The following is a 25,866-nucleotide window of genomic DNA, read 5'->3' as shown; positions in this document are numbered from 1 at the left end:
TTCGACAGCTGCATCCATTCCTAGAGGAGGACGACCTCAGAACAGTGGTGCACCAGCTGCTAACCTCCAGGCTTGACTACTGTAATGCGCTCTACATGGGGCTGCCTTTGTAGGTAGTTCGGAAACTTCAGTTAGTTAAAAATGCGGCAGCAAGGCTGGTCTCCGGGGCAACCCGGAGAGACCATATTATGCCTGTTTTGAAACAGCTGCACTGGCTGCCGATATGTTTCCGAGCAAAATACAAAGTGCTGGTTATTACCTTTAAAGTCCAGAACGGTTTAGGTCCAGGTTACCTTAGAGAGCGCCTTATTCTGTCTGATCCCGCACTGCATGCTAAGATCATCTGAGGAGGTCCGGCTCCAGTTACCACCAGCTCGTCTGGTGGCGACCCAGAGGCAGGCCTTCTCTGTAGCTGCTCCTGGACTGTGGAATGTGCTCCCTGCAGACATCCATAATTTTAATTCTTTATTGGAATTTAGGAGAGCCCTAAAGACCTACCTGTTCGGCGTGGCCTTCCAGTGCTCTTAAATTGTTAAAGGGTCTTTGATGTTTGTGAACTGCCCTGATCTATTTTGTAAGGGTATGCAACCGCCTTGGGATTGTCTTTTAACGAAAGGCGGTATATAAATGCATAAATAAATAAATAAATAAATAAATGGCGGTCTAAAAATTGAACAAATAAATAAATTAAGAGGGCAGAAAACTGGACTCCTTCGGGAGGAGGCTGTACTCGGCCTTCGCTCTGCACTTGAGTGTGGCCAATTATCAGGCGTAGAACACCCAATTAACCACTTTTTGTGGGAGCAAGTGAGTCCTTTCCTGGATCTCCTGCTTCAGGACAAGCAGGATCCGGTGGAAGTGTTTCTCTGTGAGGCTATTCAGGTGGCCAAACAGGAGTTTTATTTGGCCTGGCATTCGGTGGAGTGTGCAGCTAAGGTGTTGGCAACATCCGTGGAGCTCAGGCAACATGCTTGGCTGCGTGCCTCTGGACTGAACTATGAGGCCTGTGCTAGGTGCCCTTTGAGGGCTCTAGCCTCTCTGCGGAGCAGATGGATGACACACTCTGGAAAGTTCAAAAGCTGAGGAGCACTGCGCGATCCATGTCGTACTCATGATCGAACACCAAACCACAGAAAACTGTCAGCTGGTCGCCTTATCACCCACAGAAGACCCCTTCTCAACAGCAGTCCCCATCTGAATGTTCCTTTCGTGGCAACAAGTTCCAGTTGAGATACAAGTTGGGCCTCCAGTCTAGTAAGCCAGCCTTTCAGAAACAGCGCCTGAACACCTTCCAAAAGAAGTAATGCCTCGGGGCGCTTCCGGACTCACCTGGCCCAGTTCTCAGAGAGCTGGGACAGAGTGACCACTGACCAGTGGGTCCTTACAATCATACGTTTGGGCTATGCCCGAGAGTTCTGCAGGACACCGCTGGTGTCTGGGATTGTGATTACTCCATGCACCCCAGAGTTGGACCAGGAGGTCTCCACTCTCCTGTCAAAGGATACAATCGAGCCAATCTGGAGAGTCACGGTTTCTATTCCCAGTAAATATTGTGCCAAAACCAGACAGAGGTCGGCATCGTATACTGGACCTCAGGGCCCTGAACAGGCACTTAGTCTACAAAAGATTCCGAATGCTGTTGGTACCGACCATTATGACTATTCTGGCAAAGGACACGTGGATGGTTTCCATAGACTTAAAAGATGCATATTACCACGTCTCGATACACCCTCAACATCGATGCTTCCTGTGCTTCCAGATCGGGGGGATCTGGATCAATTCAAAGCCTTGCCTATGAGGATTCATTCTTTATTTATTTATTTATTTATTTAACTTGTATATCGCCCAAACTTTCATCTCTGGGCGGTTAACAATGACATAAAAACAATTAAAACAAATATAAAAGGTTAGAACAGTTTAACAATTTAAAAACAGCATAAAATTAAAACCTACAAATTTAAAGAGCTGAAAAAGCTTGGGAGAAGAGTTGGGTCTTCAGACGTTTTTTAAAAATAGCTAGAGATGGAGAGGATCGTATCTCAGCAGGGAACGAATTCCACAATCTCAGGGCAGCAATCGAGAATCGTCAACATTACACACCTTCATTTCTTCTATTCATTTTGACTGTCTTTGGACAGTGCCAACTGTCAACTGCCATGTGCCAACTACACCCCCCTCTCACCCACAAAGCAGTGGGTTACTACTCAGTTTATGTTCTAGGAATTTTTTCAAGTGTTTAGACTCTTTGGTGTCTAATAACCTTTCCTCATAATGAATCCCTAGGAGGATTCATTACATACCAAATAATCTAAACACCTCAAAAATTCCTAAAATATAAACTGAGTACCCCAGTGTGTGTGTGTGTGTGTAGTTTACACATGGCAGTTGATAGTTGGCACTGTCCAAAGACAGTTAAAATGAACAGAAGAAATGAAAGTGTGCAATGAATCATCATAGGGATTCATTATGAGGAAAAGTTATTATACACCAAAGAATCCAAACACCTAAAAAATAGTGACCACACATTTTGCTCCATAATGCCACTTCTACAAGGGTTTGAGCGTAGCTTTTAAAAAATTTAAAAATTAATTAATTAATTCAAGCTGGGGATCCATGTTAGGGTTAGGATAGGGTGACTTTGAATCCCCCTTATTTCCTATGGTGGAAATATACAAAATCAGTAAAAACTAAAAATAAAAATCAGACAAGTGCCCCACTGCCTTGACATTTGGGTGGTAGGTAACACCTATGGGAACCTACCCACCACCCAGATTTGCTGCCCCTAGTACCTTTATAAGTGGTCCAAACTGAATCAAATACAAATTGAATATGGGTGATTTGGGGGCACAGATTCGTACACAAAACAAATCGGGTGATTCGATTTGGGCACAATTCTAATAGAAAAAAATAATTCATGCACATCGCTAGTATTAACTAGAGTCTCACGTAGAGGCGTTTCAGCTTAAGGTCTGCAGTGTCAATGAATTAGCTTCAGGCAGGGGCGTAACTACTATTAGGCAAGGGGAGGCGGCTGCCTGGGGGCCCCCACGCCTCGAGGGGGCCCCCAAAGGCAAGTCAAATGTGAAGTGAGCGTGTGTGTATCAGCGAGGGGCCCATTTTAAAATTTTGTCTCTGGGCCCACTCCAGCCTCATTACGCCCCTGGCTTCAGGTTTTACTTGAGAAAGAACCTAGATATAGAAAAGAACGGAGTAAAATTTAAAAGGTATAGCAAGTTAGTATTACCATCAGTATTACATGTGCTTGGGTCAGGAGTAAGGTAAAGTGTGCCGTCAGGGGTACAAATAGATCAAATTATGCCCAGGGACAATGCAAAGGTCACACTTCTTAACTGCAGGGGCTGAAATTCGCATGTATCAAAGAAGTTCAGGTTTACATGAACCAATCAAGTGGATGTGATCTATAAGAAACAAAAGATGGAATGGCTGGTTGAGAGGGGTGTGTGTGTCTGTGCCTGCACGTAGAGTACTGAATAGGTGAGCTTTCTTTATCTGAGATCAGGACATCTCTTCCTGGGGTGGGGAGAGAGGTTTTCTTTTCCCATTAATGAACCTACCTCTGGGTCCTTGCCAGCTTGTTAATGTTGTGTTAGGAAACTGGGGGTTTGCCATGCTTAGTTGGTAGCTGTAGGAGCAATTAGTGAGGCTAATCCCATTGCAAAGAGAGTTAGTTATTTCTCATGTGGAGGTCTCTTTGACCCAGGTCTGCTTGCTAGCTTCCTCGCCTTTTACAAGAGAGGCCATGGGGGTCTCCCCACAATCATTTCTTGTTCTGACCTTAGGCAGTGTTGTCCCATATTTGCTTGTGCCAAGTGACCAAATTGCATAGTTCACCACATATGGTAATGTGCAGAGTTCACGATCCCATGAACAAGCCTCCAACTCAAAATCACAGAGAGGGGTGCTGTTTGCAGCCCCCAAACAAGCTATTTCAGTATCAGGTGAAGACTGTATACTCCATCTTCCACTGTTGCTCCTCCTGCAACCACTATTCAGAGCGCCCCTTAAATTTAATCATTGGATTGTTATTTAGATTAGTACCCGGATTGCATTTGTGGCACAGTTCATACGATGTATTAAATGCTTAATTGCAAATATTAGATGTTCATTGATCCTTATTGCAAATAGCCACAAAGCAAGACTATGTGAATACTTGTGCTGAACTACCTCTTTGATTTTACCCAAAGGTGTAGGTTTTAGAGAGCTTTGTACTTTCCCTCTTTCTACCTCATCCAATTCTGTGAATGAAATTCACAGCTCACTTAAATGGAGATTATTGTTACCATGTCTGCTCAGACCCTGCCTCCTAAACATGTGTGCACCGAGTTTGTGTGTCTGGGGCTGGGACACCAAATCAGTTCTGGGGGAATGGCTCTTGGAAGCTGCAGGAATTACTTGGGAGAACTTTCCTTCTGCAGCCAGTTCTGATCAGTTAGGGAAGCAGATAGGCTATCTGTCTGGAAGGCAGAGTGGGTCCAGAGTAACAGGCAGGATACTAGCGTAAATTTGGATCGGGTCCAGGCAATGAAGTGTCAATTTAAACTACTGTATACCAGGGGCAAACACAATTGGGAGGCCAGATCTTTTCAAAAGAAATAAGTTTGAATAAATTAGACCACCATAATAATCTACCATTGAATATTGACTGCTGGAATATGTCTGAGTGGATCTGAAGGCTGTTGCACTAAGAAAAGGGGGAGTGGGGAATGACCAAAATCAAGCCACTGTGGAGAAAGGGAAAGGGAAGATAGACAAAGAAAGCGGGGGAAGGGAAATAGAACAGTTCATATCTCCTGTTCTGCTGAAAAGGGATCAGGGAGGGAGTAACAAGATTTGGAGATTTGGTTTGCATGCCACAGGGAGGCCATCACTGAGCTGATGTGGCTTCCTAGACTGGCACATACTCCAGTTCCAAGATTACAAATAGAGCTTGGGAATTACATGTGCACAGACCAGTTACATGTGGTATGCAGGGGGGTGGGCAGGCAGGCACTCAGCTGGGAGTTCCAGAGAAGTAGAGGATTTGCCAGCAAACCTGTTTAAGGGATTTATAAAGGTTAAAATTTAAAAAAACCAAAAACAAACCAGAGACAAGAGATACTTCTGAATAGGACGTATGTAAGATCACAAAAGTCAGGAATTATGAATAATTTTCTAAATGAAAGGTCACAAGAGCTGAGTGGACAAGGCAGTTCCGCCTGGTAGGCACACAAAGCAGATGGGGTTCTGAGTGTTCCAGTTCAGTCAGTTGCCCAGAATTGTTCTAACTGCATTAGGCTGGGGTTGGGTTAGTCCATTAGACTCCCCCTTGTCCTAGGACTTTCATTTGTCTGGCTAGGAATTTCTCTTCATTAAAAATTTAAGAGTGCTGGGTGTAGTTTGTTTATTTATTTTTACATTTTATATCCTGCTCTTCCTCCAAGGAGCCCAGAGCGGTGCACTACATACTTAGGTTTCTCCTCACAACAACCCTGTGAATTAGGTTAGGCTGAGAGAGAAGTGATTGGCCCAGAGTTACCCAGCAAGTATCATGGCTGGATGGGGATTTGAACTCGGGTCTCCCCGGTCCTAGTCCAGCACTCTAGCCACTACACCACGCTCATCCACGTTCTCATCCTTCCCAGGCGAATAACCTCAAGGTACAATTCCTTCTCTTATGTGGCAGTCTCATTTGCCCCAAATGGAGCCTGTTCTGCTAATACTGTGTAGATCTTGGTAAGCACTCACTGGTATTAAACTAGCAGAACTGTGAACATCAGATGGAAGCGGACTGAAGTATCTTTCTTGCATGCTGTCTTTTTTCTATACAGTTATAGTGGCTATGAAATCAAAGAATGTACAATTGATATTGTACAAATTGTCAATATTCTCCAATGTGGTTTATGGCCCTAAATAAATCAGTCCCAACAGAATACCCATGGAAATGAAGTGCTTCTTTACACAGAGAATGTCAGATTAAAGGTGGCTCTATTGTGCCCCTATTTAAATTAATGGCTTCATTCCTCATTCACTTAGACGGAAAAAGACGAATGTAAGTGTGAACTGAAGACTGATAAAATGATGAGGGCAGCTGCTAAGGATGTGCATCGCCTACGGGGACAAAGTCGAAAGGAGCCCTTGGAGGTACAGTCATTCAAGTAAGGAAAATTTTTACAGGTTTTACTTAAATATCTGGCTTTGGCCTTTTAATATAGCTTCACTTATCAGCAACATAAAACCCTTTTTAGCTGTGAAAATAAACTAGTTGTGCTTGTATCAAAGGTTGTGCTCTGATAATGAGTTACAATGTTGTGCGGCATTTTCTAACAGCCTCTTTGTGATGTCCTTATCTGGCAGCAGCACATTACTGTCTGGCTTGTCAGTTCCCTTTGTTTAATGAATGAGCTATCTATAAACACTTTTTTGTATTCTTATCAAATGGAAAACAGTGAAGGATTTGCTAAAAATCCTTTTTGTAATAGATACAGTTCAGTAAGATTTATTGTACTGAATTTTTTTGTTTTTGCTTCATTCACATAGAATCACTAGGGCTGGCCCAGCCCCACTCACCCCCACTCCAGCACTCCACTCTTCTTTCTGCTCCTAACCCCTCTGGCTTTTGAAAATGCCCAAGAAAGAAGTAGGGTGGCAGCAGGTCACATGCCATTGCCACCACCAAGCAAGGTTTGGGGTGGCATTAGGAAGTGATTGACTAGTGGAGGTAGCCAGAGGCAGCTGGCCAGCTACCTACACCAATCTGCTGCCTGAGGTAGCCACCCCACTTAGTCTCATTAGTGGGCTGGCAATGGGAATTGCTACTTCCAGAGTGAATGGAGTTGTCCAAGTTGTGCATGACTAGGCATAGACAGTCTTATTGTTTCTCTCTTTGAGTCTCAGTGCCTCAGAATTCTTAATTTCATTAACAATTGATGTTGGTCTTGTTTTGTAGAGAGAAAATGGCATTTTTCACCCGACCAAGGATAAACATTCCAGCTCTTTCTGCAGATGATGTTTAATCTTTATTTAAGTATTTCTTTCTCCAACCACATTGAAAAGTATAATATGGTTTCACTATATTTATTTATGTGGTATTATAAAGGTACCAAGTCATGTACATTGATGGCTTTATCAGCATTGTGTCCAGATTTTTAGCTTTCTGCTTTCATTGCAAATGCCAGCATTAAAATAACATGATTATATAGTTTGTATATTTAGCAATGTATTTTTCAGAGAGAATTTTTAAATGTGAACAAATACAGCTCAAGTGCTGTTTAAATATGATTCCATATAGACACTTTGTACAGCTCTACTTTTTTAAAGAGGTTTTTCTGCAATAACACTTGAATCTGAAGGAGCATCAGTCCTATGGTTCTAAAAATACAACCCAACTCTTATATAATTATCTTTTGGTAATTTAAATATTTTTGTAAAAACAGAGGATGAAAGAAGCCATTAATTCCCACCCACCCCCCCTTTGGAAAGAGCTGTGAATGAGTGCTCTGCGAGCTATGAAACACTTTCATTTCCTTCTAGGTCATCAAAAATGGGTGTGGAGTTCAAAATGCTTGCTCACTTTAATTTTAAGATTACTTCAGTTCTACTTGATCTGTACAAAGTTCCAAAAGCCTGGTGAACCCTTTGCTACAGGGAGAGAGCTGCAAGGAACATACATCCATATTGGTCTCTTTGATGGCTCGAGGGGAAGGGGGCAGGGAAGTCCTGACAAGTCAACAGTTGAAACTATTTCCTAATTCTACAAATCTACATTTGTTTAATTGTATTTCGAAGTGTTTTAAAAAATAAAATCCTCATCTAATCCCATCACTTTAAGAAAAGCAACAATAACTAACAAGCTTTTAAAAATGAACCTTTTGTCCATCATTTATCTAAAACTCTGAGCAGTCTTGTTTGCTGCTTTTTAAACTCTGATCATAGTATGGTTTTCCTCTCATTGAATGGAATTTTCCTCTTTGAAAATGTCTACTGAACAACATTCAACAAAACCTTTTCTAGAAATAACGTAACTGTGTCTATATGCCATTGTCTACCATATTATCATTAGTATTTGTGTTTTTGTTTCCTCATTGTCTGCTTTGGCTGGTAATGTCTGTTATACTTGAATGTACACATGAGCATTCTCTTGCTTGCAAACTCTTGCACTCTTGTGTAAGTACATGCGTGCGCACATACACCCACACACCCTACCTACCTACCTACCTACCTGTTGAGGGAGAATATTCTGGGGCAAGCTGTCAACCTGGCAAGAGTCTTAGATGCATATCCATTCCTGTTTCCCTCACTGCAAGGAGAAAGTATCGGACTACTGTTCTTGTTGAGCACCCAATTTTTTAAAACACCATTTTTTCTCAGGACAATATCATACCATGTCTGAATAAATGTGATAAAATCAAGATCTCTTGTTTCTTTCTCCCTGCAGTAAGAGGGAGAGGTGTGTGAGAGCCTGAGACTTACACAGGACTGAGAATTCTCCCTGGAAAATAATGCCTGAACCAAACTTCTTACTGCATTACCACCACTATTTGTGGTCTTCTGTAATTGCTCTTTCCCCTGACTGTTGCCAACATAAGAATTTTGGTGACGTGGCTGGAGAACAATGGCAACGGGAATCAAAAGGCCTTGCAGGTCAGCAAACCAAGATGCACCTTCATGAGTAAAGCCAACAAGTGGTTTAAAACTGGGAAGCCTCTTGTGATGTACATATTCCTTTTTCATGTATAAAACACTTTAATAGGCAAGCACTAAGTGATTGAGTTTATACCTATTTTAAATTTTGTCAGGATTAACAGATTAAAATTGCTATAGAAATTCACATACTTTGTGTCTTTATGTGTCATAGGGATGATGTTTATAATTGCATCAGCACCTACAGTCAAAGATGTTGGTTTCTGTGAACACTAAATCTGTGGTTTGAGTTGAGGAGGAAGGCTTTACTAGATTTTAGGTATTCAGGCCTGGGACAACAGTCACTGCAGTTTTATAATTCAGATTTAAGCTATGACTAAAGAGGAGGGTGGGGGTCGATGTTTTGATTCTGAATCAAGAATGACTTTCGTGTATAACTCTTTAGAAATTAATGCCTCACAGTTCATATAGACAAGGATTTATTTATTTATTTATTTTATAATATTTATACTCCACCCATCCAGTACACTGCTGCTTGGAGTGGCTCACAACATTAATAAAACAGATATAATGTAACAGATATAAGACTCATAAAGTTAAACAAGTTAAAATACCATGCTAAAACCACATTTAAAATTTCATTTTTATTTTTTAAAAGTTTCAAATTAAAAGTTATTTGAAAAGCTGAAAACTTTCAGAAACTTCTCAACTTTTCAGAATAAACACTAAAGAACCCGCCATCTATAAACAGTAGATAACATTTAAAAGCCTCTTTAAAAATGTGTGTTTAATTGTTTAAAAACACTGAGGGGGAGGGAGCATGGCGGAGCTCTTCGGGGGGAGGGCATTCCAAAGCTGAGGGACCACAAGTGAAGCATCCCTGTCTCTAGTCCCTGCCAGTTCTCCTAAGATGATGAGCAGAGGGCCTTGGCAGGTACATACAGGTGAAACTCGGAAAATTAGAATATCGTGCAAAAGTCCATTAATTTCAGTAATGCAAATTAAAAGGTGAAACTGATATATGAGACAGACGCATTACATGCAAAGCGAGATAAGTCAAGCCTTAATTTGTTATAATTGTGATGATCATGGCATACAGCTCATGAAAACCCCAAATCCACAATCTCAGAAAATTAGAATATTACATGGAACCAAGAAGACAAGGATTGAAGAATAGAACAATATCGGACCTCTGAAAAGTATAAGCATGCATATGTATTCAGTACTTGGTTTGGGCCCCTTTTGCAGCAATTACTGCCTCAATGCGGCGTGGCATGGATGCTATCAGGCTGTGGCACTGATGAGGTACTATGGAAGACCAGGATGCTTCATTAGCGGCCTTCAGCAATTCTGCATTGTTTGGTCTCATGTCTCTCATCCTTCTCTTGGCAATGCCCCATAGATTCTCTATGGGGTCAGGTCAGGCGAGTTTGCTGGCCAATCAAGCACAGTACACTGTATACTTTTCAGAGGTCCGATAGTGTTCTGTTCTACAATCCTTGTCTTCTTGGTTCCATGTAATATTCTAATTTTCTGAGATTGTGGATTTCGGGTTTTCATGAGCTGTACGCCATGATCATCACAATTATAACAAATTAAGGCTTGACTTATCTCTCTTTTCATGTAATGCGTCTGTCTCATATATCAGTTTCACCTTTTAATTTGCATTACTGAAATTAATGGACTTTTGCACGATATTCTAATTTTCCAAGTTTCACCTGTATGGTCAGAGAATAGCTGCAGTATAGGAGACTATACCACTAATTCCTCTGCAGCAGTCAGGGAAATAATAGTGAGAAACTAAGATTTTGGATATGAACAGCTACTTGACCACTGCAAAAACCCGAGGAAATTGTACCTTAGCCTTGGTTCACACGATAAGGTACTTGGATGAAGATGCTGCTCAGGATTTTAGGTAGCTCTGCTGGATTTTCTCCCCTGCAGCAATGATATGGCTTTCTTGGTAGGCTTCCCTGAATTGTGTCTTTCTGGGGATTGTAAATGGTTCCTAATTTTATGGGCTCATGACTTGGTTTTCAGGTGAGGGTTTAGAGACTGACCAATCCTCTCCTGCAATTATACTTTGACATGGATCTCAATTGATACTTTTACCTAACCTGTTTGCTGTATGCTCCCTTGTGAACCTGCCCTTGTGAACCTGCAGGTTTTTGTAGCTCAGAGCTCCAAAATGTACAGTCATGATAACTCTTAACTGGAGATTGGCAGGGCTTACTTTCAAAATGTAAGGAACACTGTAACATAAGTATTTGTTGCTATTATAACTGCCCCATTAATCACTCCAGGAAACTGAAAGAGGGACTTCACTATTCATATCCACAGTAAGCAAGTTCATTATAATTTGTAAATGAAGTTACTGGTCTTTCTTTTCTTTCTTTCTTTTTTAACATTCTTAGTATTAAAGTCTGCCATCTGTGCTTTTGCTTTTATCCCAACTAAAACCTTTCCTCACCCACCCCTTTAAAAAAAAAAAAAAGGTATAATGTAAACTAATAAAACGATTTCATGGAAGAACTGTACAGAAATGGGGAAGGAGTTATAAATATTTTGTCTCTCTATTGCCAGCCAGTGATTGATTTGTGCATGACAAGTGTGCATGACAAGTGAGAGCCAGCGTGGTGTAGTGGTTAGAGTGCTGGACTAGGACCGGGGAGACCCGAGTTCACAATCCCCATTCAGCCATGAAACTAGCTGGGTGACTTTGGGCCAGTCACTTCTCTCTCACTTCTCTCTAGCCTACTTTGCAGGGTTGTTGTGAAAGAGCAACTTAAGTATGTAGTACACCGCTCTGGGCTCCTTGGAGGAAGAGCAGGATATAAATGTAATAATAATAAAATAAATGCTTCATTTCTACATTGGTAAAGGCCAGGCTGCCCACACTACAAGAAATGTGGACCTGACTGGCATTACTTGCTGTAGAGAGACAAATGAACTATGCATGTTTTCTGTGCTACTGTCCTGTGCCCCAGGACTGCACCTTGCTGTTGAAATCAAGTTTGTAAGCTATGCTGTGCAACAAATCAAGCACTCTTGACAATGGTGTCTGAATAACTGATGTTTGTTCTTAATAGTGCAGGTTGCTTGTGGAAGGTGTCCTGTAGAACGTATGCCCCTGTTAGTCCACTGTCCAAGGCTACTGCAGCTGGGGATGATGGGAGTTGCAGTCCATGTTGAGAACAGAAGCTATTGCATAGACTTTGACTGCTAAGAGTTGTGCACTGTTGCAGGACTTTCTCCAAGGAGGGGGCAAAAAGCTGCAGTCCTATGCACACTTAGCTGGGAGGCTGCTGGACTTTCTCCAGGGAGGCAAAAGGCTGCAGTCCTATAGGGAATACGCCTTTACATTCAATGGGACTAGCTAAATCGAGGGGAAGGCGGGAAAGGGTCAAAGCCAATTTAACACACACAACCCCCATACATCCCAGCACTCCTATGTGTGCAAAACTAGACTGTTGGCTGTTATGATGGAAACAGCTCCTAGCGTTTGGCTCTGCTTTCCACTACAGTCCTGTGGACTTTTGTTAGTTGCTACAATTGAGCTCCATCGGGCCCGAAAGGGTTCACGGTGCACAAAGCAACATATCCTGCGTTTTTATATACAGAAAACATATGTCTAAAGTTTATCTGGAAATGGCTCCATTTATTTATTACCTACACCTCCTGTTCATTAGAAAAGCGGGGTTCCGGTACGTATACAAACCTGAGCCATGTCGTCTTAAAAACGTTTGTGCTTTTCTATCCATCGGCCGTCTCACACTGCTGACTGCGCACACAGTACAAGTGGCTTCGTTTGTGTGCTTCCAAGCGACAGAAGTGCTGAAGGGCCCCTTCAGTCGGCTGCTCTGGCACCACCCGACTGACTGCTCTTGTCTTCATTCTGATAAAAACGTGAAGTGTTTTCTTTCGGGATTCCTGCAGAGGTGACAGCGGGCGGAAGCAAAGTTGTCAGAGCGCCCCCTATCCCCTCCACATTTTCAGGGAAGAGCAAGCTTCGTTCACGTGCTTTTTGCATTCAAAATAACCGACAAGAAATGATTTCGTGGAAAGAAACACTGTTCCTTTTTCCACTCTTGCACACGGACGGACGCCTGCTGGTATGAGCGCCAGCCAGTAGGGGGCGCCTGAGTCCGTGTGACGCGCTCTCCGTAGCGTTCTTCGTCGATTGCCCGAATTGAGTTTGTCAGCGCCTGTCCAAGGCGGGGAGAGACGCTGCTTCCGGTTCCGGGTTGTCTAACCGGTGAGCATGGCGGTGCAGGCGGCTCAGTGTGTGGAGCGGCTCCAGCGGCAGGTTAGAGACAGACGCTTTGGGCATAGCGGGTCAAGGCGAGGGTGTGGCGCGACGCAGATGGGGCTCTCTCCCTTGGGTGGCCCTCAGAGGGAGTCTCTCTCCCCCCGCCCTCGCTTTCTGGCGGGTCCTCTCTGGGTCGTCGCTTTCTGGCGGAGTCCGCGTCTTCCTTTGTAGGCAGGGTTTCATTCGCTGCCCACCTTTTCTCCTGGAGAGAGAGGCCGTAAGCATTTCTCTTTCTGGAATAAAGCGGGGTCGGGCTTGGGCGCTCACCAGGAATCGGGCACAACACCCATCACCCGCGCAAGCATTGAGCAGCGCCTAGGAAGGAGAGCGGAGCGCTTCGGTTAAAGGCACTGCGCTTTTGGACTGTCTTGACTTCAGATTTTGGAGCTGCTACGTGAATGCTGAGCCAAGAAGCACAGCTAATCCTGAAACTGCTTCACACACACACATCCCTCCTCAGCTTCTTGAGGACTGTCCTTTAAAAAAAAAAAAGAAAGAAAAAACTCCTATTTTCTAACGACTCTTTCCTAATACGAAAACTGTATGCACCCATCACCTGGTAACAGAAAATGAAAGCGTCTTCACAGTTCTTGGTTTAAAATCAATCACCGAGGGGGCTAACACCACAATTCTAAAATAAAAATAAGCTAAAAACAAATAAGCATGCACCAAGAACAAGTCATCCCACTTAAATGTTCTTTTTAAGATGTCTTCCTTCCCTGTGGTGATTCTTTAACCTTTGCACATCATCTTCTAACAGAAAGTGAAAGGACTTTCAGAGTCTTGGGTTTAAAACACAATTCTAAAATAAAGAGCGGAAAACAAATATAATGCAGTGAGAACAGGAACAAATCATACATGTTCTTTTTAGAGCACGCCCTCCTTCCTCCCCATGGCAATTAACATTTACACATAACCTTCTAACAAAAAGTGAAAGAGTCTTTGGAGTTATTGGTTTAAAGGTAATCTCCAAATTGGCTAATGATACAAAATAAAAATAAGCTAAAAATAAATAAAATACAATAAGAACAAGTCATCCATCATAAATGTTCTTTTAAAAAATACTGTCCCTCCCCATGGTGATTCTTTAACTTTTATACAGTACTGAGATGGTAATAACCTTAAACAGCCACAGTTTCTTTTGCCGTGTGAACTGTCCTCTTGTTCCCTTTTTTCTTATAATTGGAGGAATTGGCTTGAAAGGGTAACCAGACCTCTCTGTAGAGCAAGACATGGTGTAAAGGATTACATGAGGAAGGCGTAACAATCTACTGTCACCTCTCTGGTGGTCTGTGTTAACAGATGGCATTGGCTCAAGCTGACCTGAGCTGCTGTGTAGCTATAGAACTGTGTTATCTTTGAATCCAAATCCGAGTAACTGTACACATTATTGTACCTGGATCTAGAATGTAATGCTGGCAGAATACAGCTTTAAAACAGAACAACCCAGCATACTTTCAAGGTATGGTATGGTCATAATCTGTTAAAACAAGCAGTTCCGTTTATTAGAATCAAATCATATGTGCTTTGGCTTTCCTTATTCTCCCTTAACCTGCATTATCTTAATTACTACTTTCATTAGGAGTTTTGAAGAGTTATATTTAATTACAATGTAGTATATATGTAAATGTCACTTATTATGGGTTTCTGACTAACTTGTTCCAAAAGTTCGGTTTTTGAACTTGCCCTAGAAGGGTGGTGTAAGCATTCAGAATCAAGGCCGCTTCATTGCATTTTATTTTGCCACATGTTGTTTATGTCTTTTCACAATTTAAACCACTCTCAATTTCCAGTTTTAGCACCCTAATTTGCTGTGGTGCTACTTCTGGTCTGCTCCTCCCTGACCCGAGTGGAATATTATAATATGATAGATTTAACACCTGATGCTTTTATAAGACTTCTAATTCATTTGTTGAACAGCACTGTTAGGGCGTGCAGTAGGGATGTGCATGGAACCAGTTCAGAGGCCCTTTATGGATCTCCGAGCTGATTCAAAAGTCTGGCATTTCTGCCGGTTCGGAGGTTGGGGGGATAACTTTAAGGACTGGGGAAGGTTCTCTTACACACACACACACACACACACACACACACACACCTGGCCAAGTTTCACCCGCTGGCACTGCCCTGAAAAATTGTCCCACAGGGTGGCAGTGTACCTCCTTGCTGCCCCGGTGAGTCACAGACTGGAAGTACCCAGAAGTGTTTGGTGTGCGTAAGCACATCGTGCTCCCTTGCACGCAAGTCGCAACATGCGCATACACACCAAGCACTTCTGGGTACTTCTGGTCAACGACTAACTGGGGCTGCAACGAGATACGCTGCTGCCCCGTGGGACTGTTTTTCAGGACAGCGCCAGCACCCTCTTAGTCCTTAAAGTTATCCCCGCCGCACCTTTGAACTGGCAGTCGCCGGTTCTGTGCACATCCCTAGCATGCAGTGCCCAGTTAATCGCACCAAACCCCAAAACTCATTCAAAGAGAAACCAATTTTTGGAGCCATAACTGAACCAAAATCTCAAGGTTAACTTGAAGCTGAACCAACTTCTTTAAAAACATTCAGAATAAGTGGTTCAATAACTGGGCATTCAGAGATCCTTTTTCAAGGAGTGGTGAGAGCTCCACTGTGTTCCAGCTATTATATTATATTTTCCAGTGAGCTATTGAGAAAGAAGAGAGGCGGAGTGGTGGAGATTGTAGGCAAAGTTTAGGATTAGTAGTCTCATGGTCAAGTAAAAACTTCCCACCCACAGGGTGTTGTTATCTAGCAGCAAGAAGACCTCATTAGACTCTGAGGCAGCAACTGTCTGCAAGCTTTTTAAAATTATTTTCTTACTATCCATCCTAAACACAGTAAGTATCCCCCCCCCCTTTTTTTTTTTTTGTTAAATTGAGACAGAGTCCTAGTTGAGAGAGGAGAGATGGATATTTAGATAGGGTAGGAAAAACTGATTAATAATTACATTACTACTTAAGGTCTTCCCCTTAGGCTGGGCCTGAAGGCTTTTTTTGTGGTAGCAAGCATGACTTGTCCTCATAGCTAAGCAGGGTCTGCCCTGGTTGCATCTGAATGGGAGACTTGATGTGTGAGCACTGCAAGATATTCCCCTTAGGGGATGGAGCCATTCTGGGAAGAGCAGAAGGTTCAACATTCTCTCCCTGGCTTCTCCAAGACAGGGCTGAGAAAGATTCCTGCCTGCAACCTTGGAGAAGCTGCTGCCAGTCTGTGAAGACTATACTGAGCTAGATAGACCAATGGTCTGACTCAGTATATGGCAGTTTCCTGTGTTTCTGAGTCTCTAATTCTAGAGGAATCTTTCTTTATAGAAATATAGAAAATAATTCCATAGTGCCATTAAGGCCATTATTCTGTATTAGTCATTCTTTAGAGTTGATAAGGAATTTCTTGCTAATTATTAACAGTGTTGTCATTTGTTTAATTATGAGCAATAAACATTAGAACTGGTCTAAAAATGAAAGTGCTGATGCAATCTCCATCAGTGATTATCATAGGAGCAGAGAGAAGGCCTCTCTCTACTGACTTTATTTGGCTTCCTAGGAAAAGGAAATCAAGTTTTTGACCGCAGAAATTGATCGTCTGAGAAACTTTGAGTGTTTGGGTGTTCCCCCAAGCTTAGAGGGACTGAGGGAAGAGAATGCAAAACTGAAATATCGGTTAAATGTTCTACGAAAGGTAAGTTCCTTTATGAAAAGTGTGCAGTGCATGAAAATGTGAACTAATTGTCATGAAAATTATATTCGGTCCCAGTATTAGCATATGGCACCTTCAGGGAAATCCTGAGGCCAACCACTAATTCTTAGGGGACACACACACACTTTCCTTTCTGCTGGGCCTCTTGAAGTTTCCTCAGTACTAAGCATGGAAAGGTTTCACTCCGCAGAGCTGCACCACACCATCTCCTCCTCCTGCTCCTGCCTCCCCTGTTGCTGCCTGCTTCAGCAACTATGTCAGTCAGAAGAGGCAACCATGACAGTAGCTAGGGTGAAGAGTGTAGCATCCAGCGTTTAAATTTCCCCAGTAGGCCAGTCTCAACATAGCATGTCACCTCAGAATGTCATGCTGCATTGGGGAACAGGAAGAGCAGTACCTATACTTTCTGCTTGAGCCTGCTTTTGCTGCTGCCCTCTCCTCCTTCTCCTGTCTCTTCTACGCCATCATCTTCTGGCTCTTGCCCCTGCCTGGTAAGCCTGGGGGTCCAACCAATGCAAGAGTGGACTCATTAGGATATTTTGCCCAGGAGTCTCTCAAAGCTGACACTGGCCCTGATCGCGTTGTGATTTTACAGCTTGGTATTTCACCGTATGAAGATCATGAGAGTGTGTGGTGGCAGGATAATCTTTCTTTAATATTGAAATTCTTTTTCCTTTAAAAATTGTGTGTGTAGTATATTTCTGTTTCCATGATGTGTTGAATAAATGTTTCAGATAATTTATAAAATTGCTTATCAATAGCCGACATACATTATTTTGTAGAAGTACTTTCTTTTAATTAGTTATATAAATCCTTTGCAAACTTAGGTCTCTGAACTAGGGATGTGCATGGAACTGGTTCAGATGTCCTTTATGGGCCTCTAAACTGGTTCGAAAGACCGCGGTTCAGCCACTTCGAAGGTGGGGAGAATAACTCTAAGGACTGGGAAGGGTGCTTTTAACACCACGCCCCCCCACAGCCACACACCACCATTGTGTTTTCCCCACCGGCACTGTTCTCAAAAACTGTCTCGCCGGGGTGGCAGCATACCTCCTTGCTGTCACAGCCTGGAAGTGGCCACTGCACATGTGCACTTCACAACGTGCACACTCGCAGTGGCCACTTTCAGGCCACGACATACCGGGGCGGCAAGGAGGTACACTGCCGCCCCAGCAGGACTGTTTTTGAGAACAGAGCCAGTGGGGGAAACACTGTGTGTGTGTGTGTGTGTGTGTGTGTGTGTGTGTGTGTGTATGTAAGTAAGTAAGAGCACCCTCTCCAGTCCTTAAAGTTATCCCCCACCACCACCTTCAAATTGGCAGTCGCCGGTTCCATGCACATCTCTACTCTGAATTGAACATTTCCCTTAGAATTTCACCCCATAAACAAGAAGGGCAGATCTTCTTTGTTCTGGTAGCATCCCTCGTTATAGCTCCACTTTGAGGGTTTTGTTTGAGAGAGGTGAGAAAGCAAGACCTTGTAAAAGGGGTACTTAATTCTCTCTGTCTTTCTGCATATGTCTGTGTTTCCCAAGAAACGCTGTGTCCTCCCATTCTAGCTAATCGGCTCAGATGGAAGCCTTCATTCTTCCCTGCCAGCAGGTCTTGTGAGTGAATGTGTGTGTTTGCAAGTAGATCTGAGTATTAAAAGCTTCATCTGGCTTCTTTTTCACATAGCAGCCCTATGAAGCAGCAAGTTGCAACTTTTTCTGGAGAGAGCTTGCCTCTTCTTAGTCCACTCAGAAATGGGCGGAGGTATGCAGAGATTCTGGAGCTGGCAGGGCTAAGTAATCTTTGTTCCCCTAAAGCTTGGTACATTCTTGCAAGCAATGTAAAACTTTGCTCTAGAAGAAATTGTGTTTCTGGAAAAGCCAAATCAGGTCTCTTCAGATACAGTGTATGTGAGAAATGTCATTTTCAATTCAAAACAGGGTTGAGAATGCTCATTTATAGGACTGGAAATGGATACATAGTGATTCCATGCCAAGATAATATTGAGCGGTATTAGGAGGCTTTAGATTGTGACTTACACTGTTCTAGATTACTTTTCTGGTCTGATGAATGAATAATTTAGGTTTGTGTTCCCATGTAGAGCCTGCAAGAGGAAAGAAATAGAGGAAAGCAATCAAAAAGTATGATTAACGTCAACAGCTGCCTTCAAGACATCTTTGGAGCAGCTATTAAAGCTGCATATCCAGAACTAGAAAACCCTCCACTGGCAGTGACACCAAGTCAGCAGCCCAGATTTGGTGATTACCAGTGTAACAGTGCTATGAGCATATCACAGGTACAGTAACCCATGTGGGAATGTTCATGGCTTTTTATTGCTATATCCAAAACAGCACAAAGTTGCTTGTGTGAGACACATATGGTTCATTTTTGGTCATATAGCTGTAATTGGTGGGTTTAACTGTGGAAACACTTTCCACTCTGTATCAAGCACTCGCTACTTTTTCCAGGGAAAGAACCTTTCCCTGTAACTTTCTGTCTTATACATTGCCCTGTTTGTATCAACAATACACTGCAGAACTGGGAAGCTGGACAGAACTGAGAAAACCATGGGTTTTCTTGGCTTTGTGAGAGGTAGCATCCATGATCTTGGGACAGGCCTGAGCATTTGGACAGGGTCTGTCCATACAGAGCTCTAAGGAGTAATACAATCAGCCTTTCCATCCATTTGTGTAACTAAAATTAATGAAATCTATTCAAAGTTGTTAATTTTGACCAAACACATTCTAGTCAGTTAAAACATGAACCGTAAATTAGCTAGCTCAAAAAAAACCTTAATGCTGTGTTATGGTGGTTCTGCTGCTCCACACCCTGGCAACAAAACTGGTCTGTCTCGCTGGATTCACTGCCACTGTTTATTCATTACAAACTTTGCTATAATTAGTTAAAATTCACTGCCCTTGGTATGTGGTAAATGCCATGGGCATGGAGGTATCACCAGTAGAGCTAGTTTATTGAGTTATAAAGTAAAGAGAATGTATTATTCTCCTCTGAAATCAATTATAACTAAAATACAACTATTTACAGGAGTTCTTGATGGTATTTTCAGTTTCTGATTGCCTTGGCCATTCACAAAGCAGGTTTTCCTTTAGTGTTATGGATTAAATATTTTATCTAACCTTTCCAGTAATTCTTTCAATGTCTCTACCAGAGAATCTCTGGCAGATAAAGGTGGTTGGGTTTGATCTTGCAAGCTGTTCTGAAGGTGGAGATAAGTCTTCACACTTTCATCTTCAGCCCACCATTCCCTCTAGTGCCTCATCCTGTAATTCTAGCCAATTGTCAGTCTTTCAGTATCTGATTTGCAGCCCTGTTGGTTACTTCATCACCCACTGTCAGCTAATGCCCTACTGCCAAGTTAAAGCTCTGAAACCTACAGAACGCCTTCCATTAATAAAATCCAGCCACACCCCTCAGACACCATAACTAGATTGCAAGCGCTTGGTAACAGTTGCCATGCTCACCGTCCTACAAGCCACATGCATAAACATAAGCAATTCTTAACTCCTTACCTGTTTTTCTTTTTCTATAAACTTAATATAGTTTTCCACTAGTAGAGTAAGATCCATGTATGTTCCCAATGTAGATCAGAGTTCTGGTCACATCCCTAGAGCCCAAGATGGTAGAGTTGTTGGGCAAATTGGTCCGGCAGAGATCTCTTTCTAAAAGCAATGCTTTTCCATGCCAGCCAGCGGCCTTGCTGCATGAGCTTTGCCCACAGAAGCAGTCCCACAAATGTGTGTTCCCTTTTTCATGAAGCTCATTATCATATGTGATTGGATGTCAGCCAGCCCAACCCAAGCTTGTAGTGCCTTTTAAAATATACGTTGACTGCAACTTTACCCCAGTGAAGTCTCTGTTAGGAGTCTTATCTGGTGCAAGCTTCTCAGTGTCTCTATTGTTTGTGTACCTTGTATCATAGCGCTCTCTTCCCCTCCGCACACACTTTACAGCCATTTCAGAGATAACACCTAAGGCGGCTTGTTTCCCTGTCACTGTTGACGACTCAAGAGGCATTGCTGCTTAACTTATGTTGTACAATTTCTAAACATTTGCTTGGATTATTGTTGCTTTCCTTATAACGGACTTTAGTGTACAGCTCTTTCTGTTTCAGACTGTGAAATACTCAGAAACGTATCTTAGTTTTTGATGGGAGGGAAAGTTCCCATAAAAAGGAATAGTTGTCTACTTACTATTTTTACTCTTCCCCACCCCCCCACCAAATGTGATTGAGACTCACTTTTTTACTGTAAGACCAACAAAGCAAATCAGCATTTTTTGCCCCACCAAATAAAACCAATAAGGAATTTGCTCTCTAATGTACAAGTGTTCTAGACTTTGGTCATCAGATTCTAACCTTGTTAACTTCCTATACATTATGAGAGAGCAACAACTTGTAGTTTGTTGATGCATCACGTAGCATTTTTCAGTACATTCAGCACTGTTCTGTTCAACACAGCCTTTCAGAAGCAGAATTCTTGATAGCTCCTTTTTTTTTTAAAGTGAACATTAAAAAAAAAATGCAGTGTGTGTGTTTAGAGGACAGCTTAAGATTGAAAAATGATGCCAAGAAGGGCAGCAATATATTCTCCAGTACATCTCCGTTGCTGCTCCAAGGCTTTGGAATGCGCTGCCTAGTGAAATAAGAGCCTCCCCATCTCTGACCATTTTTAAAAAGTCTTTAAAGACCCATCTGTTCACCCAGGCTTTTAACTGATAATGTTTTGATTGTTTTTAATGTTGTTTTAGAATATTGTTTTTATCTTGTTGTAAACCACCCAGAGACGTAAGTTTTGAGCAGTATAAACATATGTTAAACAAACAAACAAACAAACAAATAAATAAATAAATAGCCTCCTGGCCCCTCCAGCTGGGAGTTCAGATGCACTATACTAATGAGCGTGTTGGCAGGTTGCGTGGAGAGGCTGTTGCCTAGCAAGTACACTTTTTTGAGTTTATTTTCTGGAGAGAAGCAGTACATTGAAGAGACTGTTATTGCTATAGAGATATTACAGCACAAAGTTGGAAGTGTAGAAACATCAACCTTTGAGGAGCGAGAGACCATTTGGCTGCTATCCTCCTTTAGTATTGAGCATCTGATGCAAAATTCAGAAGAAACCTATTTTCCACGGAGGTTCTGTTCTGCGTAGGCGGGGTGGGGGGACGAATAGCAAAACCACAGATAATGGGTCATTAGAGCAATGGGAATTGGGTTAGGTTCCTGGGATAGCAGGAAAAGGGACAAAAATGACTTGAATGCAGGGGTGCTCTGTGTGTCCCCAGCGATCCAGCAATGCTCACCAAATGTCCAAAATTATGAAAAATCATGGTTATCTTTCTTTCTGTTCACAAAAACGAGCCACAAAATGTCTCCAGCCCTCAAAATGGTTGGTGGGAATGACCTTGGGGGTTATTTCTGCCCATCCCCCAGATACACGAGTCTTAACCCTTTCATCGCCAATTTTTTTCACGTATACCATGGTCGGTTGCCAATTTCCCAGCCCCGGATAGGCAAAACTGCGGATGCTGAGTCCGTGAGTAACGAGATTTGCCTGTATTTATTATTTTTTGAATGTGTATATGTTATCTGCAATAAATTATGCGCCTTCAGTAGTGCACTTTGAAAATAAATATTTGAACTGCTCTGCTTTAGATGTGCCACAAGTAGAGTTGGCAGCTGTCCACTGTGCATATTTTCAGAGAACTGGAAATGAGAAAGAAATAATACTTCCATAATTGGAAATGAGGAACAAATAATACTTCCTTATTCTTGGAAGTAATAATGAGTGTGTGAGTGTGTCTGTGTGCACGCGCTCTCCGTGGTATTTTCTAGGACTGTGCATCGGAATCTCAGATTCTGACAAAAATCCCCCTGTCCCCCACCATGCAGAGGCAGCCACTTACAGTGTAGCCAGCTCCTTTCAGTACCTGCCATTTCCAGCACTGCTGCAGGATGGGTTTTTCAGTGGAACTGGAGGCCACTGAGACATCCAAAAAGATGTGAAGGGGGGATGCCAGGAAGGCAGTTGGGATCACATGGGAGTTGTATGAGGGGGAAATACATGTGGATGTTGCTGAGGGGAACTGTAGGTACTGCAGACAGTACCTGGTCTTGTGGTAGCAAGCATGACTTGTCCCCTTAGCTAAGCAGGGTCTGCCCTTGTTGCATCTGAATGGGAGACTTGATGTGTGAGCACTGCAAGATATTCCCCTTAGGGGATGGAGCCGCTCTGGGAAGAGCAGAAGGTTTCAAGTTTTCTCCCTGGCTTCTCCAAGATAGAGCTGAGAGAGATTCCTGCCTGCAACCTTGGAGAAGCCGCTGCCAGTCTGTGAAGACTATACTGAGCTAGATAGACCAATGGTCTGACTCAGTATATGGCAGTTTCCTATGTAACTCCAGGACCACCCATCTTCATGCTACACTGGGGGCATGGTACATATTTATTGGAATTGGAGATTCAACACACAGCCCTAGTATTTCCTCAAGTTCTATTTGGTGGGATTTTCAAAGCAGGCAGACAGGTTTTCTGACAGATTCCTTTAGAAGAGGAAAGTTCATTTCTCATAGCTGGTTGATGAGACTGTAATAGTTACCAAGATGTGTGTTGTGTTTTCCTTAGTGAGCAATTGTAGTGAGTCTTCTTGTTATGTTTTTCAGGTACTGCTCAAGACAAAGGAGCAAAAAGTAGGCCCCAGAGAAATTGCTGATAAGATTGCCAGAAACATTCCTGACAATGAATTTGTTGAGAAGATTGAAATCGCTGGTCCTGGTATAGTTATTCCATATTTGCTTTTTTGGGCAATCTGAGTTTATAATACAGTATTGCTACACTATTTGCAAATTATACTGCATAATTCGTAGAATTTGTATAATACTGTATAATTTGCAATGCCAAATTTGATATTACAGTATTGCAACACAACAAAAGGACTCATTGGCATTCTCCTTCCATAAAGGTTGATCTCTTAACTGGTTTGAGGCAAGAGGCTTTACTGCTTGGAAACCAGTACCTATTCCTCTTCATTCCTCCCATCAGGAATGCTTCCACGTGTCAAAAATTTTCTGCCTGTGGAAAACTGCTATGTTATGGAGAATACTTTTACCCTAGCATCTATCAAGATGTACTAGTTTCCCTGGGCAGAGAGATTTTGAAGTGAGGAGAAATTAAAATGTATGTTACCTTTCTTAGGAGCACAGTATCATGGATTAACGTTGTCTTTAACAATTGAGAATGTGGTCTGAAGTTCCAAAAATTCCACACAGAATTACAGCAACTTAAGAATAATTCAGTATTGTACTAATGCACAAATATTCACAGCTGATATATAAACAAACTTGTATATGTGACTTGGTGCTTACAAGATTAAAAAAAGGAACTTCTCTGTTGAAAATGGTCTTTGTGTACTAGGAGGGTTCAGTGAGTGGAGCCCCTTAGGGATTCCAGTAGCATGCAGGCCAGGGCTCACACATGCCCGTCTCCAGCCTAGAGGCAAAAGAGCTTTAGAGCCGGTGATGTCAGTGGCCATAGAACCTGTGGGCAGAGCACTTTATGAGGTGGAGAGGAGGCACCGGCTTACTCATTCACGTCTAAAAATGGCCCTCCAAGACAATGAGTGCCTCACAGGGCAGACTACAGAAGAGTTTAGGCTGTCTGCTCTGTGACTTAGAACAAGGACATTTGTCCTTGTATCACTCAAAAAATCACTCCCATTTTTGTTTTCATGAGTTATTTGTTTATCTGTTTTTATATTTGTGAACTACTTAGAGTCATTTGAGTTAGTCAGTATAAAAATCGTATGAATGAATGATGTACCAGGTTGACCATCTATATAATTAATTCCCGTAGCTGCGTACCGGAACTCTTGCGAGAGTGGCGGCACCACTCGTGAGAGTTCCAGGCTTGGGCGGGTGGTGAAGCCCGGGTGCAGAGGAGGCGTTAGGAGACGGCTGGCTGGCCAGCGAAGCTGCACCGGTGTGAGGAGGCGGCCAGCTGGCAGGCAAAGCCGCGCCAGCCTGAGGAGGTGGTGGAGAACTAGGGGCGCAGATGCTCTGTGCGCAGTCAGCTATTCTTATTGCTGCCAACATGCTAATCTCTTACAGTCGATACTACAGTATTTTATCCTGAACTAAATGTTTGCTCTGTATGCAGAGCAAAGTTTTAAATATGCAAGCAATAGTCTTACTTACCCCATCCCATTCCCCATTTGCAGGTTTCATCAATGTACACTTGAAAAAGGATTTTGTATCCAAACAATTGAGCAGTATGCTAGTGAATGGAGTTCAGCCCCCTCCTACTGGTGAAAGGAAAAAGGTAAGATAATAAATGATTGCTAATGTCTTCCTGTTGGAAATTCTGCTTTGTGTTCAAGCTCGTATGCAGATATTAGCAAATATACATGTGCCATTTTTAAACTACTCAGTCTGAAGATGGTCAAGAACCAAGATCCAGAGTGCTGCATGGGTGTACTTCTGTGCACACCAGGGGCTCTTCGGTGCCTATTTTTGACAGCCCCCAGAAGGACTATCCCCAAGGCTGGGGTGCCCTTCACAACAAAACTCCTTGAAGGACTGTGGCCAGCATTAAAAAATCAACCATCCATCAACAACACCACCCCTTGTACTCACAGAAGTGCTTTACAAATGTTCACGAGTGTCTCTGGATCCTGGCCAAGGATCAATAATTAACCATTGCCTCAAAAATTAGTTGGAAAATAGCTGACAGGAATGGATTGTTTTCATACATGAAGTGGTTTTTGTTTTCTTAGAACACTTCTCAATGTACTCTTTCTTCTAACTAGTTTAATGTGAGTGAAGAGGCCCAGATCTTATTTACTGCATCTTAGAACATTTGTATATTTGTAAGATTATGTATTCCATAGTTTTGTAGTATAATTACAGTTTGTATCTGGGAAGGAATTAGTGCATCTCAGATGTGGATCATTGCATATGACAATATACACATGGGACCCATGCTGTTTCCTAGAAAGAAGGCTTGTGTGAGAATTCTGTTATGTTTAAGTGCCCATAAAATCATGGATATGGTAAATGTGTGTTGGAATGATTAGAATTCTGCTAGAGTAAACCATTACATAGTATTTATTCTACTTCCTGGTCACTTGTAAGCCTGTACTTGTGGCTCTCATTGCTGGATGTTGCCCAAGATTATTCTGTTTGGAATTACTTTTCCAGGGATCATAGCT

The 25,866-nt window shown here is 42.5% G+C and overlaps 2 protein-coding genes across 5 annotated transcripts in view; both read left to right on the top strand.

Moving 5' to 3' along the window:
• Positions 1-8,827, top strand: part of WWC1 (WW and C2 domain containing 1) — a 168,160-nt gene extending 159,333 nt beyond the window's left edge. For both annotated transcript variants that reach the window (XM_053289852.1, XM_053289853.1), the window contains exons 22-23: positions 6,034-6,155; positions 6,947-8,827. In XM_053289852.1, the coding sequence (XP_053145827.1) occupies positions 6,034-6,155; positions 6,947-7,013 (189 nt within the window). In that variant the 3' untranslated portion in view covers positions 7,014-8,827. The remainder of the gene's footprint in view (positions 1-6,033; positions 6,156-6,946) is intronic.
• A 3,973-nt stretch (positions 8,828-12,800) lies between these two features.
• Positions 12,801-25,866, top strand: part of RARS1 (arginyl-tRNA synthetase 1) — a 30,340-nt gene continuing 17,274 nt past the window's right edge. The window contains exons 1-6 of one of the 3 annotated variants that reach the window (XM_053289859.1): positions 12,930-12,946; positions 14,356-14,411; positions 16,505-16,639; positions 18,749-18,943; positions 23,324-23,435; positions 24,877-24,977. In XM_053289859.1, the coding sequence (XP_053145834.1) occupies positions 18,791-18,943; positions 23,324-23,435; positions 24,877-24,977 (366 nt within the window). In that variant the 5' untranslated portion in view covers positions 12,930-12,946; positions 14,356-14,411; positions 16,505-16,639; positions 18,749-18,790. Of the gene's footprint in view, positions 12,947-14,350; positions 14,412-16,504; positions 16,640-18,748; positions 18,944-23,323; positions 23,436-24,876; positions 24,978-25,866 lie in introns of those variants that run through there. The other 2 variants (XM_053289858.1, XM_053289860.1) reach the window with 2 other exon arrangements.

This window comes from Hemicordylus capensis, chromosome 2, assembly GCF_027244095.1.
Source record: "Hemicordylus capensis ecotype Gifberg chromosome 2, rHemCap1.1.pri, whole genome shotgun sequence".
Taxonomy (NCBI): domain Eukaryota; kingdom Metazoa; phylum Chordata; class Lepidosauria; order Squamata; family Cordylidae; genus Hemicordylus; species Hemicordylus capensis.
The sequence above is the reverse complement of the archived record's forward strand: the minus strand, read 5'-3'. Positions and strand labels throughout refer to the sequence as shown.